This window comes from Budorcas taxicolor, chromosome 5 (genome assembly GCF_023091745.1).
Source record: "Budorcas taxicolor isolate Tak-1 chromosome 5, Takin1.1, whole genome shotgun sequence".
Taxonomy (NCBI): Eukaryota; Metazoa; Chordata; class Mammalia; order Artiodactyla; family Bovidae; genus Budorcas; species Budorcas taxicolor.
In genome coordinates this window covers 30198349-30214390 of record NC_068914.1, presented here as the reverse complement: position 1 = coordinate 30214390, position 16042 = coordinate 30198349, and the positions used below count along the sequence as shown (strand labels likewise).

The following is a 16042-nucleotide window of genomic DNA, read 5'->3' as shown; positions in this document are numbered from 1 at the left end:
AAAGCCATTTGAAAGACCATACTTTTTATCTGACAGTTGAGCTATTGAGCTATGTGAATACCCGAAAAGAAACACTTAGATACTTCAAAAATAGAAATGAATTTCATAAATGGATAAAGTTGTGACCCTTTTCTGCTGTTTACCAAACTGTACTGACATTGAGAGTCAGTGTTTACAAATTCAACAGTCACATGGAATTGAAACAGATTGTAACTGGCATACTTGAAAAGTTTCAAGTTTCACCCTCAAAGTAGGTCTTTAAATTTATTCTCCTTAATGCATGTGCATTCTACAGGGAAACCCAGAGTTTCAGAAGCTGGGAGTGGGATGAAGGGTAATAAATTTCATAGCATGTACAGTCAAAATCACTACTTTATAAAATATGTGATATCATTATCAATTTTGTGATAAATTCTTTTATCATGCTGTCTAATAAATGATTCTTTGAAAAAACTTAAGCTTAAGGAAGAAGCAAGCAGAGATTCATTAACAAATGAAAAGCAAATTGAAACTGTTTTTAAAGAAATTCTCACTTCACACCTGACTGACTTTATCAAAATGATAACAAGTTCTGGTTACAATGTGTAGAAAAGGGAACCCTCATACACTGTTGGTGAGCATGTAAATTGGTGTAGCCACAATGGAAAACAATATAGAGATTCCTCAAAAACTTAGAAATAGAACTAGCATAACATCCAGCAATTCCATTCCTGGGTCTTTATTCAAAGAAAACAAAAACACTAATTCGAAAAGATATATGCATCCTCATGTTAAGTGCAGCATTATTTATAATAGCCAAGATATGAAACCAACTTAAGTGCTGATTAATAGATAAATGGGTGTGGTGTGTGTGTGTATGTGTGTAGGTATATATATACACACAATGGAATGTTACTCAGCCATCAAAAAGAATGAAATCTTGCTATTTGTGACAGTACGGATGGACCTAGGGAGTATTACACTAAGTGAAATAAGTCAGACAAAGGCAAATACTGTATGATTTCACTTATATGTGTAACCCAAAAAAGTAAAATGAACAAACAAATCTAAACAGAAACAGTCATGGATACAGAGAACAACCTGGTGGTTGCCAGAGGGGAGTGGCGTAGGGGGAGAGAAAAATAAATCAGGGAAATCAAGAGGTGCAAACTTCCAGCTACAAAATAAACGAGTCACAGGTATGAAATGTAGAGCGTAGGGAATACAGTCAATAATTGTAGAGTGTCTTAGTATGGTAACATAGTGTAATTACACTTGTTATGGTGATCATTTAAAAACACGTGTTATGCTGTGCTTAGTCGCTCAGTTGTGTCCGACTCTTTGCGACCTCATGCATTGTAGCCCACCAGGCTCCTCTGTCCATGGGGATTCTCCAGGCAAGAATACTGGAGGTTGCCATGCCCTCCTCCAGGGGATCGCCCCAACCCAGGGATCAAACCCAGGTCTCCTGCATTGCAGGTTGATTGTTTACCATCTAAGCCACCGGGGAAGCTCACTTAAAAACACATCGAAATAGCAAATCACTATGCTATGTATTAGAACTGACATGGTGCTGTAAGTCAGTTATACTTCAAAAACAAGCCAACAAAAAAGCTCATAGGAAGAGAAATCAAGTATGTGGTTACCAGAGGTAGAGGGTAGAGGGAGGAAGAACTGGAGGTCAGTGGTCAAAAGGTCCAAACTTTCAGTTATAAGATAAATAAGCACTAGGGTTGAAATGTACAACATAATAAATATAATTAACACTGTTGTGTTTATATATGAAAGTTGTTAAGAGAGTAAATCCTCCCAGTTCTCATTGCAAGGAAAATTTTTTTTTTTTTTACTTCTTTAAAGCTGTCCATATATAAAATGTTAGATGTTCACTAAACTAAAACACAATGATAGGGGGGAAAAAAGTTTTCTATCTCTTTAATGCTGTGCATATACGAAATGATGGATGTTCACTAAACTTACTGTAGTAATCATTTCATGATAAATATAAGTTAAATCATGCTATGCACCTTAAACTTATACAGCACTTTATGTCAATTATTCCTGAATGAAACTAGAAGAAAAAAAATTCTCTACTTTCACACCATCTACTGCTGCTAACTGAAATGAAAAAAAATCTTGATGTCAGAGGTTGAAGACAAAGAATTTTAGAGCTGAAAGAGGCCTTGGAAAGGGTCTAAAGGTAAAATGATGAAACTGGAGCCTAGAAGGATCATGTGATTTGACCAAGAATCCATAGCTAATCAATGACAGAGCTAAGGCCAAAGTCAGCCCAACATCCTTCCCAACTGAGAAGTGTTTCCACTGGCACCTTAATGTTTTTCTAGAAATATGTTTAAAAAACACCTACATACTTTGGTATTATCTCACAGTTTAAGTAGCTTAATGAATTTATGGAAGATGAAAACATGACATTTATGCTCATTTTGGTGCTTAAAGGTTTAGAACAAATTATTTTATTCTTATCCTCAGAACCAGGGTATTTCTAGACTTGATTTACACAGCTTTAAACCACAACAGTCCCAGGTTTCATCAATAACAATTAGGGCAAAGTACAACTGGAAGTGACCAGTAAGTCACATCCACAAAACCTGACACATTTATGTGTTTAGCTCTTTACAGTAACAGGCAAGTTCTCCAAGATGGTAAACCATAGATTACTCCTCAGCATTGCACTAGTTTCTATTCAAGAGACTAAATAAATCAAACGACTACTCTCAGGGGAGATTGATGAGGCTTCAGGTGTTTTACTCTGCAGAAGGAACCTTTGGAACAAAAGTCGGTTAACTTGTAATGTGAACCACTGATTCCACTGCTTGGGATCTGTAAAATTTTAGGAAAAAAGAGAGGGAGGAGCATCATCATCGGGTTGCTGATTTTTTTACTTCGACAAATAAAAACATTTTTTAAATGTAATAACCATCTATTTTCATTGCCTCATCATTAAGGCAGAAGAAGGAATATTTTAGTAAGGAAATAGTGAGGAGGATACAATTTCAGAGTAAACTGGAAGCCAGTAAGATAGTGGGAAACAGACACACATACAATGTATCACTGTCTTCATATTCATTTTGTCTTTTGTGAAAAGTTTTCTTTTTTCTTTTTTTGGTATTGTTTTTCTTTTTTGGCCATACTGTGCAGCATATGGGATCTTAGTTTCCCTACCAAGGATCAAACCCATGCCTCTTGCATTGGAAGCTCAGAGTCTTACCACTGGACCACTATGGAAGACCCCATGAAAAGTTTTCTTGAACTCATAATTTTATACGTATTGGGGTTTAGGAGCCATTATGACTATTACTACCTTCTGTTTGGGTAATTAATCTTGATTGCTTAGATGAACTGAAAATGCTCAGTAGCAGGGCTGGCAGTCAGCACAGAAGAATGGTTTCAGGATAGCAGGTGACGGGGGAGCGGTAAGAGGTAGCAGGTATGCATGCCCGGTTGTTCAGTTGTATCCGACTCTTCGCAACCCCGTGGACTATAGCCCTCCAGGCTCCTCTGTCCATGAGATTCTCCAAGCAAGAATACTGGAGTGGGTTGCCATGCCCTCCTTGGTAAGAGGTAGGCAGGGTCCTAAAAGATATTCCACTCTTCTGCATGGTAGTCTGGCAACATCTTTGGCACAATGCTGACACTTTCCCTCTAAAAAAGGTAAGAATTTGCTGTATGACAGAGGGAGCTCAAAACTAGGGCTCTGTGACTACCTAGAGGGGTGGCAGGTGGGGGAAAGGTTCAAAAGGAAGGGGACATATGTATACCTATGGTTGATTCATGCTGATGTATGGCAGAAACCAACACAATATGGTAAAGTGATTATCCTCTAATTAAAAATAAATAAATTTTTCAAAAGAGGTAAGAACTTACATATTAGGGAGTAACCCTATAAACCAAAGTGAGCAATGAAGAATGAAAGGAGGATACAGATGAGTTTTAAGACAGCTGTGCTTAGTCACTCAGTCATGTCCAACTCTTTGTGACCCCATGGACTGTAGCCCGCCAGGCGCCTCTGTCCATGGGATTCTCCAAGCAAGAATACTGGAGTGGGTTGCCATGCCCTCCTCCAGGGGATCTTCCCAACCCAGGAATCAAACCCAGGTCTCCTGCATTGTGGGCAGATTCTTTACCATCTAAGCCACCAGGGAAGCCCTGTTGCTGCTGCTGCTAAGTCGCTTCAGTCGTGTCCAACCCTGTGCGACCCCACAGACGGCAGCCCACCAGGCTCCCCCGTCCCTGGGATTCTCCAGGCAAGAACACTGGAGTGGGTTGCCATTTCCTTCTCCAATGCATGAAAGTAAAAAGTGAAAGTGAAGTCGCTCAGTTGTGTCCGACTCTTAGCGACCCCATGGACTGCAGCCTACCAGGCTCCTCCATCCATGGGATTTTCCAGACAAGAGTTCTGGAGTGGGGTGCCATTGCCTTCTCCGAAGGGAAGCCCTACAACCTCTTAAATACAAAATGAAACAAAAATATAAAACCATGTGTTCATTGCCAACTGAAGATCAGACTGATTGATATTATTCTCAGTCAATGAGGGAAATGAAAATGAAAACTCCAATGGAACAAGTGTTTTGTTACAAGCAAGGGTGAATTAGAAAATGAGAAAGATGAGTTGGTTTAAGGAAGTCAGAATGAACTACTAGTAAGGGATGAAATTGTTTCCTTTAGCCCTTCAGGGTGATGTGGGAAGAAACAGTGTTAAATTTTTGCTGGTGGTTGAGATTAGCAAGGCGAAAGAATACACTGATTAAAATTTTAAAATTTGCTATGAATAGTAACATAAATTTAAGTCTGCATTAAGCAAACAAAAAAGTAAATATCTGACCATTACCATTCCCCCACTATTTACCAAGCATCCGTTAGAGAAGCACTGCAGCAAAACAGAAAAATAAGAAGCCACACATGGAATGTTAAAGTTTCTAGTAGCTCCATGAGAAAAAGAAAAAGAGGTAAAATTGATGTCAATAATATATTTTACCTAACTGACTGTATCGAAAACATTATCACTTCAACATTTCAATATCATTAGAGATATTTTACACTCCTTTATTTTGTACTAAGTCTTTGAAATCCAGTATGTGTTTGTGACACTTACATCACATCTTATCTTGAAATAACCACATTTTAAGTACCCAGCAGCCACATATGGCTAGTTACTGCTCTGGACCACACAGCCCTGATGTGCAGTCTCACGGCACCTGTCTCGTATCATGGTAGAAAAGGACACAGGGAGGAACACACACAGTTTCCAAGCTAGGCCAAAAGGCAAAACAGACTAAGGTCCAAACCTAAGGCCATGGGGGACTAAGTCCCAAAAGAAAGGTTCAGATCATGTGTTTGGGAATTTCAGAAAAGGGAGATCATCATGGGCCAACGAACTGAGTCTTGAAGTGGGCTGTGACGTATGGTTATATTGACAAAGGGAATGAAAAACATTCTCAGTGGAGGCAACAGAACCATAATGCAGTTTTCCAGCTTATAAATTTTGTAAGAAAGCTTTGGGAAAGAAATTATCTCCTTTGAAAAATGAATCAACTTCCATGAACTCCTCTCTCCCAAAAAGATTCAGAGAGTCCCCAGAGTGGTAGGATGGCCTGGCCTGCCACAGGGCATAGAAATATCTCACTCTATTCATATTAGAATGAGAAATAAATTATAGGGAATTCCCTGGTGGCCCAGTGGTTAAGGTTCTGTGCTTCCAATGCAGGGGCTCCACAGGCCTCCAGGCTAAAAATCCAGAACATTAACAACAGAAGCAATAGTATTCTTGCTTCAACAAACAACAGAAACAAATTCAACAAAGTCTTTTAAAATGATCCACATCAAAAAAAATCTTAAAAAAAAGAATGAAATTATAGCAGGTTGAAATGTGACATATATATATATATATATGGGGCTTCCTTGGTGGCTCAGCAATAAAGAATCTGCCTACAACGTAGGAGGTGTGGATTCGATTCCTAGGTTGGGAAGATCCTGGAGGAGGGCATGGCAATCCACTCCAGTATTCTTGCCAGGAAAATACCATGGGCAAAGGAGCCTGGCAGGCTACAGTCCATGGGGTCCCAAAGAGTGGAACACGACTGAAGCAACTGAGAACATACATTCTGTGTGTGTCTGTGTGTGTGTGTGTGTGTGTGTGTGTAATGAAATTATAACCAGGCTGTGTGCTCACAATGCTGTAAAGGTTCCCTAACAGAGTAGACTGCTTGGGTCTACTTGCAATGCAGGGACCCCAACAATGCTGGTTCCTCATTCCTCACTCTTGCTGACACCAGAAATTTTAAGTTTATCTTCCTGAGGAAGAGAAAGGCACTACGGAGCCACACCCACTCAAATCCTTGCTCTCAAGTATACTGATCACCTTTGCTTGTGGGCTGGTTTGGCATATTACGCACATTTGCTTTTTTCAAGTCAGCAAAACCTACACGATTCGCACCAATCAACCGTAGACCTGCCTAGCACCCTGGGAGCGGGCCAATGTAACAGGAGGCAGAAATTCAGCCCTAGACAAAGGAGTCTTCAGTACTTGGGGGTAAAATTGTATGGTTACACTCAAACTCAGCTCTGCCAACACTTGCAACTCAGGCAGCAAATCTGCTGGCTATACTGACTCATTATATTAACCCAGGGATAGATGTACTGACTCCTTAGCAATTTGAAGACCTTTAAAGGAACTAAGGGCAAAAAATGAGAGGGAAGGGACTACTCAATCTATCTGGAGTACAAAACTGCAGAACAAAAGATCCCTCTGTTCCATCAGCATCTCTGTTGTTGGAAAAATGGCCCCACCCTTTTCCTTGAATTTGAAGAGTTACCAAAGAGTGCTTTCTCTCAATTTAATAAAAGACTGAATAATATTCCACTGTATATATGTAGAGCAGAAATTAACACAGTATTGTAACACAAATATACTCCAATAAAAATTAATAAAGGGGCTTCCTCCCCAGTGGTACAGTGGATAAGAATTAGCCTGCCAATGCAGTGGACACACGGTTGATCCCTGCTCCGGAAACATTCCAGACACGGTGCAGCAACTAAGTCCACGTGCCACAACTACTGGAGCCCTTGAGCTCTAGAGCCCATCAACCACAACTATCAAAGCCTGCACGCCTAGAACCTTTGCTCCACAGCAAGAGAAGTCACTGCAATGAGAAGCCCGTGCATGGCAACTAGAGAGTAGCCCCCAGTCTCCGCAACTAGAGAAAGCCTGTGTGCAGCAATGAAGATCCAGTGCAACAACAATAACAACAAAATATGTATATATAAGGCCATGATTGCCCTTTGGTTCAGTGACCTTCCATTCCTTCTGTATCTTCAAGATTCTGAGCAGAGAAACCGAACCAGAAGTAGACGTACGTAAGGAGATTTATTGCAAGGAAGCGGCTTATGCGGCTGTGGGGCTTGGTGAGGCAAGTATGGTGTCCTCAGGACAGGCATCAGTAAGGGCAAGTTGGAACTCTCTCCCACAGCCCGCAGGCAGAATTTCTTCTTCTGAAAAGCTCTCTTATGCTCATAAAGTCTTTCAACAAATTGAATCAGATCCATCTAGTTTATTCAGGATAATCTCTCTGACTTAGAGTCAACTGACTATGGACTTGGAGCACATCTATAAAACACCTTCACAGCCACACCTCCATGGGGGTCTCAACAGCCACAGAATGTAGCCTAGCCAAGTTGACACCAACTGTCACACCTGTTGGCTATACCTAACACAGTGTTATATACCTAACACACCTGTGTCACACCTAACACAATCTCTCCTTCTCCAGCCAAATTTACTCTACCAGACCACGTCACATGCAGTGTGGACACCAGCGCTCCGCATACATGGACTCTCCTTGGACCGCCCTCCCCCTGCCCATCTGCCTTGCCCAGCCCATACAGACTGTCTTGTTCTTGCTATTCCTGGTATTTGCGGTGATGTCTCAAAGGATCATGACCCTTTTTCCCTGTCTCTTTCCTGAGATTATAAACGACTCATAGCAGAGAAGATGTCTTCTGTCTGGGCATCCCTAACATAGAGACCAGGCTCTCTAAGTGTCTGTAATGACGATGTATAACCTAGGGAGACCAAATCTTTAACATTCAGCTTTATTCATCCCAAAGATCATCTGGAAAAACAACCCAGATGCGAGGCCTACTTCTTAGTATTTCTCAGTTACTCAAGTTTCAAAGAAAAAGAATTAAGATTATAAAGAGTGTAAAGATAAGAATTGCATGTCTTTTCACTATTCTAGATTTGTTAAAGAAAATTGGTGTGCTTTAAAAAAAAAAAAAAAAGAAAGAAAATTGGTGTGCTTTAAATTCCATATGCTTAGGTACAATCTTCGGGCTTCCCAGGTGGTGCTAGTGGTAAAGAACCCGCCTGTTAATGCAGGAGACATAAAAGACACAGGTTTGATCCTTGGGTTGGGAAGATTCCCTGGAGAACGAAATGGCAACCCACTCCAGTTATTCTTGCCTGGAGAATCCCATGGACAGAGGAGCCTGGCAGGCTAACAGTCCTTGGGGTCAGAAAGAGTCAGACACGACTGAAACAGCTTAGCACACAGGCAGGTACAATCTTGACAGCTCCCCCGCCTGCCCATCACCCTAGAAGCGTCTTCATCTTTCATTCTGAATGGCCCCTTTCTTTTGCAGATTCTACAGCATGGTTGGAACTGCCTGGGAGAGTAATTTTATTTGTGGGGAACTGCTATTCTCTACTTACTAATATTTGTTGAGTACTTACCATATGCCAAGCACCATCTCTGTTTTCCTACAAAGCAATCCTATGAAGTAGGTACTTTCATTATCTCCCATTTAAAGATGAAGAAACAGACTTAACAGGTCAGAAAAAACCCTTAGACAGTGTACTTCATCTTGGGCAGGTCACAAAACCCTAAGGACAATAACGCCAACTTCACTGTATTGTACCTGGGTTCGATCCCTGGGTTGGGAAGATCCCCTGGAGAAGGGGAAGGCTACCTACTCCAGTATTCTGGCCTAGAGAATTCCATGGACTGTATAGTCCATGGGGTCACAAAGAGTCAGACATGACTGAGCAACTTTCTCTCTCTCTCTCTCTCTCTCTCTCTCTCTCACACACACACACACACACACACACAGAGTGTATTGTTATAAGGATCAAGTAAGTGAAGGTGACTGCCAGACACACAAGGGGCACTTTTCAAACTAAAGGGACAAACAGATGAAAAACAGAATTTGTGGGACTTCCCTGGTGGTTCAGTGGCTAAGACTGCATGCTCCCAATTCAGGGGGGCCAAGGTTCGATCCTTGGTGACAGAACTAGATCCCACATGCCACAGCTAAGAGTTCACATGCTACAGCTAAAGATCCCACGTGCCACAGCTAAGACTCGGTGCAGCCAGATAAATACAGTTAAACAAATATTTTTTAAAAAGAAGAATTTGTATGTTGCTTGGCAAAGTACTCCTGCTATACTTCAGTTCAGTTCAGTCCAGTCGATCAGTCATGTCCGACTCTTTGCGGACCCCATGAACCGCAGCACACCAGGCCTCCCTGTCCATCACGAACTCCCACAGTCCACCCAAATCCAGGTCCATTGAGTCAGTGATGCCATCCAACCATCTCACCCTCTGTCATCCCCTTCTCCTCCTGCCCTCAATCTTCCCCAGCATCGGGGTCTCTTCAAATGAGTCAGCTCTTTGCATCAAGTGGCCAAAGTATTGGAGTGTCAGCTTCAACATCAGTTCTTCCAATGAACACTCAGGACTGGTCTCCTTTAGGATTGACTGGTTCGATCTCCTTGAAATCCAAGGGACTCTTAAGAGTCTTCTCCAACACCACAGTTCAAAAAGCATCATCTCCAGGACTCAGCTTTCTTTATAGTCCAACTCTCACATCCATAAATGACTACTGGAAAAACCATAGCCTTGACTAGACGGACCTTTCTTGACAAAGTAATGTCTCTGCTTTTTAATATGCTGTCTAGGTTGGTCGTAACTTTCCTTTCAAGGAGTAAGCGTCTTTTAGTTTCATGGCTGCAGTCACCATCTGCAGTGATTTTGGAGCCCAGAAAAATAAAGTCTGACACTGTTTCCACTGTTTCCCCATCTATTTCCCATGAAGTGATGGGACCAGATGCCATGATCTTCAGTTTCTGAATGTTGAGCTTTAAGCCAATTTTTTCACTCTCCTCTTTCACTTTCATCAAGAGGCTCTTTAGTTCTTCTTCACTGTCTGCCATAAAGGTGGTGTCATCTGCATATCTAAGGTTATTGATATTTCTCCCGGCAATCTTGATTCCAGCTGTGCTTCTTCCACCCCAGCATTTCTCATAACATACTCTGCATATAAGTTAAATAAGCAGGGTGATAATATACAGCCTTGACATACTCCTTTTCCTATTTGGAACCAGTCTGTTGGTCCATGTCAAGTTCTAACTGTTGCTTCCTGACCTGCATATAGGTTTCTCAAGAGGCAGGTCAGGTGGTCTGGTATTCCCATCTCTTTCAGAATTTTTCACAGTTTATTGTGATCCACACAGTCAAAGGCTTTGGCATAGTCAATAAAGCAGAAATAGATGTTTTTCTGGAACTCTCTCGCTTTATCCATGATCCAGCGGATTTTAGCAATTTGATCTCTGGTTCCTCTGCCTTTTCTAAAACCAGCTTGAACATCAGGGAGTTCATGATTCACATACTGCTTAAGCCTGGCTTGGAGAATTTTGAGCATTACTTTACTAGCATGTGAGATGAGCGCAATTGTGCGATAGTTTGAGCATTCCTTGGCATTGCCTTTCTTTGGGATTGGAATGAAAACTGACCTTTTCCAGTCCTGTGGCCACTGCTGAGTTTTCCAAATTTGCTGGCATATTGAGTGCAGCACTTTCACAGCATCATCTTTCAGGATTTGAAAGAGCTCCACTGGAATTCCATCACCTCCACTAGCTTTGTTTGTAGCGATGCTTCTTAAGGCCCACTTGACTTCACATTCCAGGATGTCTGGCTCTAGGTGAGTGATCATACCACCGTGATTATCTGGATCATAAAGATCTTTTTTGTACAGTTCTTCTGTGTATTCTTGCCTCCTCTTCTTAATATCCTTGGCTTCTGTTAGATCCATACCATTTCTGTCCTTTATTGAGCCCATCTTTGCATGAAATGTTCCTTTGCATGAAAATGTATCTCTAATTTTCTTAGAGATTTCTAGTGTTTCCCATTCTACTGTTTTCCTCTATTTTTTTGCACTGATCGCTGAGGAAGGCTGTCTTATCTTGCTATTCTATGGAACTCTGCATTCAGATGCTTATATCTTTCCTTTTCTCCTTTGCTTTTCGCCTCTCTCCTTTTCACAGCTATTTGTATGGCCTCCTCAGAGAGCCATTTTGGTTTTTTGCATTTCTTTTTCTTGGGGATGGTCTTGATCCCTGTCTCCTGTACAATGTCACGAACCTCCGTCCATAGTTCATCAGGCACTCTGTCTATCAGATCCAGCCCCTTAAATCTCTTTCTCACTTCCACTGTGTAGTCAAGGAATTTGATTTAGGTCATACCTGAATGGTCTAGTGGTTTTCCCCACTTTCTTCAATTTAAGTCTGAATCTGGCAATAAGGAGTTCATGATCTGAGCCACAGTCAGCTCCTGGTCTTGTTTTTGCTGACTGTATACAGCTTCTCCATCTTTGGCTGCAAAAAATATAATCAATCTGATTTTGGTGTTGGCCATCTGGTGATATCCCTATGTAGATATACTTGCTCAGCTATCATCTCCAGAGGTTGGATCACAAAATTGGTAAGGATGACACCTACCAGACCTTCTCTGGACAAAACTGGGTAAAGAAAACAACTTGTGTTTCTCAGCTATGATATAGCTTGCTGCAGAAGAATCGTCTGGGGAGCTAGTTAAAATGAAGATTCCTAGGACTTCCCTAGTGGTCTAGTGGCTAAGACTCTGCACTCCCAATGCAGGGAGCCCGGGCCTGATTCCTGGTCAGGGAACCAGGTCTCACATGTAGCAACAAAGATCAGAGATCCAGCATGCCACAGCTAAGACCTGAGCAGCCAAATAAATAAATAAATACATATATATACTTTTAATGATAAAAAATGAAGATTCTTGGGACCATCCCCACCATCACAGCACTGATGAGTAAGAAATGGGCGTTTTAAAGCTCAAGTAATTCATATACACTCCTAAATTGAAGAACAACTATCAGAGATGTACTTATATAAATACATATACGCACACACACACACATATATATGTACAAATTATATTAATTTTTATCAAAAAGGATGCAAACACCAGACTGGAGCCACTGGACATAATTTATTTGTCATGATTTAGACAGAATGAGCACAGTGACACATTCAAGCAGAAACCTACAGTGTTTATCCTTCTAAATAAGTCAACAGCAATCATATATTTGAAAAATATCAAAAAGTGCCAGAATGAAATCTAAGTAGAGAGGGCTTAAGCCAGTGGCAGTTCCAACTTGAAAATCACTTTGGAAGCTTCTTTGGAAAAAAAATCATGTATGTGGGCCCCATTTATAAACTGAATTAGAATACCTAAGGTCTAATCTAGGCATTAATATGCTGAAATTTTCTGCAAATGATTCTGATTATCTCCCTATTTTAGAATCACTGATAGGACTTCCCTGGTGGTCCACTGGTCCAGAATCCATCTGCCAAGGCAAGGGACATAGGTTCTATCCCTGTTTCAGGAAGATCTCACATTCCACGGGACAGCTAAGCCAGTGCCCCACAACTACTGAACCCGAGCTCCACAACAAGAGTAGCTACTGCAATGAGAAGTCGGAAAGTAGTCTCCACTCTCCACCAACTAGAAAAAGCTCATGTGCAGCGGCAAAGACGCGGCACAGCCAAGAGTAAGTAAGTTAATAGAGTTAAAAGAAAAAGAATCACTGATAAACATCAGGAGGTGTACTTTTCCTGTTTCCAAGGTAGTACAGATCTGTTTACTTCTGCGTAGGACAAAGTGGTAGACAAAGTAGAAGCTGGATGTGGCTCAAACACTGCTCAACACTTCTCGCTAACATTGTATTACCGTAGCTCTCAGGATTTGTCCCCTAATTTATGCTATGAAGAGCCAAGAGAGGCCAACAACACGGATATTCAGTGGCCACTAACTAAAGTGCACACAGGCACGTTTGCATGTACACACACACACACACACACACACACACACACACACACACACCTATAAGTCTTAGGTCTCCTGTCAGCATTTTCTTCTCACTGCTTCCTCATTCTGGAACCCTCTGGTCTCCATAGTCTATGTTTTATCTTCAAAAGTTTTGATTAGCTGGTCTAAGTGTCTCCTCATCTAGCTGTAGACACTGAAGATAAGTGACTTGCATGTGGCCCCTCAGCTAGAGGGTAGTGGAGCCAGGGCTCAGACTAACTCTGACTTCAGCCCAACATTTCCCTCAGTACTTGTTCACTCCCTGGACATTCAGTGGGATACTCTCTCTCCAGCCCAACCAGCGGGACAGGACTTGGCTCTAAAAAGGGCCATGCACTTGGTCTGCTGCCCTGCTCTTGCTATCTGGAAATTCTTAACTTTTTTAACAGAAGGTCCTGAATTTTCATTTCGCACATGGGCTTGCAAATTACGTATCTGGTCCTGCCTATAAGTGAAGAGGGCTGCTCGTGGCCCTGAGACAAACTAATCATTCACCTGGGAACCTGCAGAAAGTGGAGAGCCACAGTTCAAAATCTCAACGTCAGCTCTGACCACCCTACCCATCCCTAAGATGATCTTAGCTTCCCTGAACCCTCAAACCCTCAAGTCCTACCTGGACAAACTTCATGGAAAAGAGCTCTGTTCTCCAGGTATGTGCTAATGGAGATAGTATTTCAATTACCCTTTGACTCTTGCTGGAAGGCAAGTAATTGCATTCCTATTTAACTTTGCATTTGCTAATAGAAATGATGACTAATTGGAAAACATTCAAAAATTCTCTTCTCACCAGATCATTCTCTAAAAATTATACTTTGAAACATATCAACCACTATTCACTTGTACTCTGACAGCTTTACAAACAGCCCACATTTTGAAAAATTCTTGCAAACAAATCTTGGCAAATGTTTCCTGTTTTTCTTAAGCTTATGACAGTGTTATTTTCACTTGTTTAGTTATGCTTAGTTATCTTATCTGACATGGCCAGATGATCCAGCATTGTTTTTCAAGTCTTGTTTTTAATTTAACAAGGTAATGCATCCGTTGGAAGCAACTGTTTATGTTTTATTTTGTTCTAAGAAGTCCCCTTTAGTGATCAGGAAAGACAACAAATTTAAAAGAAGGAATAGCCATTGCATTTTCTTTGGAAATCATTTTAGAGCTGCAAAAAGATCCTATAAATCACCACATGCATTGTCCTTATTTTCCCATAAGAACAGAGATTGTGATTTGCTCAATGAATCATCATGTCAAGTTCAAAGCACAGAAAGAGACTCCAGGGCTACGTTTTAGCATGTCTGTTCTTAACCAGTTCCAAGTAAGTTAGACTGACAATCACTAAATATACTGCAGAGTTCAAACTACAACTCTAGAAATTGAAGTGCATATAATCCTTAAAAAAAAAACAAAAACCCTCCACTATGCTCTCTAAAGATGTTAAGAATCACTATTGTATCATACTTGATAAGTGCTAATCAAGAATATTACTTCTGGATACATTATATAAATGTCACACAAAATGCATCACATACATAACACTACATTTAAATCCTTAGTGGCATCATCATTGTGAGATGGGACTACCCTTGCCATGTCAAATTTTTCTTAAGAAGGTGACACAAATGTAGGACGTGCAATTTGATCACAGTATATCTGAATCAGAGAGGAGTAACTATGAATCACAGAGGAACTGTTTCCAGGACTAATGCAAAACACTTGGCCGTTTGGTCACCAGCATTCATCGGACATACGTGGATCACTGTCCTCACACCCTTGTATCTTTCTTACTTGTGGAAGTATTTGTGTCTCACTAGACTGAACCTCTTTAAGGCAGAAATAAATGATGTGTTAGCCATTCATCCTTTCATATCCAGCATCAATGCCTAGTACACAGAAGCAAATAAATGAATAAAAATATGAATTCTTCAATATCTTGTGGAATTTCTGTATTTTCACACGATTTAGTACAGTGAGGGCTTCCCTGGTAGCTCAGACAGTAAAGAATCTGTCTGCAATGCGAGAGACTTAGGTTTGGTCCCTGGGTCAGGAAGATCTCCTGGAGAAGGAAATGGCAACCCACTGTACTATTCTGGCCTGGAAATTCCCATGGACAGAGGAGCCTGGTGGGCTACAGTCCATAGTGTTGCAAAAAGTCAGACACAACTGTGTGTCAGACACACTATTACAGTGAAGGGGAGGTTTATAATCTCAGTGAAGGCAGAAAAGTAGGTATTATATTAAAAAAAAAAAAACGTGTAGCCTCCTATGCCTTGTACAGTGTTAATGAGGCAGGAAACAATTATGTAATTAAACGATTAATGAGCGAGGAGAAGCACAAAGTAATCCACTTACTCGCAAGCAAGCCAACTCCACTTGCAAGGGATCCAATCCAGGCCGTTTTTCCTTTTCCTTCACCAAAGGCGTCCAGCCATTCTATGTACAAGACACCAACAGCTAATGGCGATCCATAACACAAAAACTGAGTGAAGAAGGAGACAGCTACAATCACCCAGCCCCAGCCACCGTCAGGCGACTTTTTCAATTCCATTGTGACGTGAGGTCAAGTGGGCGTCTCTCAGTGGGTCCTAAGCAAAAAAAAGAAAAAGCATATTTAGAGTATGGTAAGGCATGGTATTCTAGATTTAAAACAGCTCCTCCTAAATTAAAATATTAAAAGTTCCCTAAAAATACACAAGGAAAAGGATAAGAGATCACTGACATATCAAGTTAACTTTAAAATCTTTATTTCTGATTTGAATAAGTACTATATCCACATGGTTCCAAAAAATGTCTTTATATTATGAAAAGGATACATTAGGAGTTCACAATAAACATATATGCACTACTATATAGGCACCCCGCTCCAGTGCTCTTGCCTG

At 41.0% G+C, this 16042-nt stretch overlaps 1 protein-coding gene across 1 annotated transcript in view; it reads right to left on the bottom strand.

Moving 5' to 3' along the window:
• The window catches only part of SLC16A9 (solute carrier family 16 member 9), a 45435-nt gene extending 29724 nt beyond the window's left edge, over positions 1 to 15711 (bottom strand). Inside the window, exon 1 of the mRNA XM_052641268.1 lies at positions 15516 to 15711. Within this exon, the coding sequence (XP_052497228.1) occupies positions 15516 to 15711 (196 nt within the window). The remainder of the gene's footprint in view (positions 1 to 15515) is intronic.
• Positions 15712 to 16042: the final 331 nt, after the last annotated feature.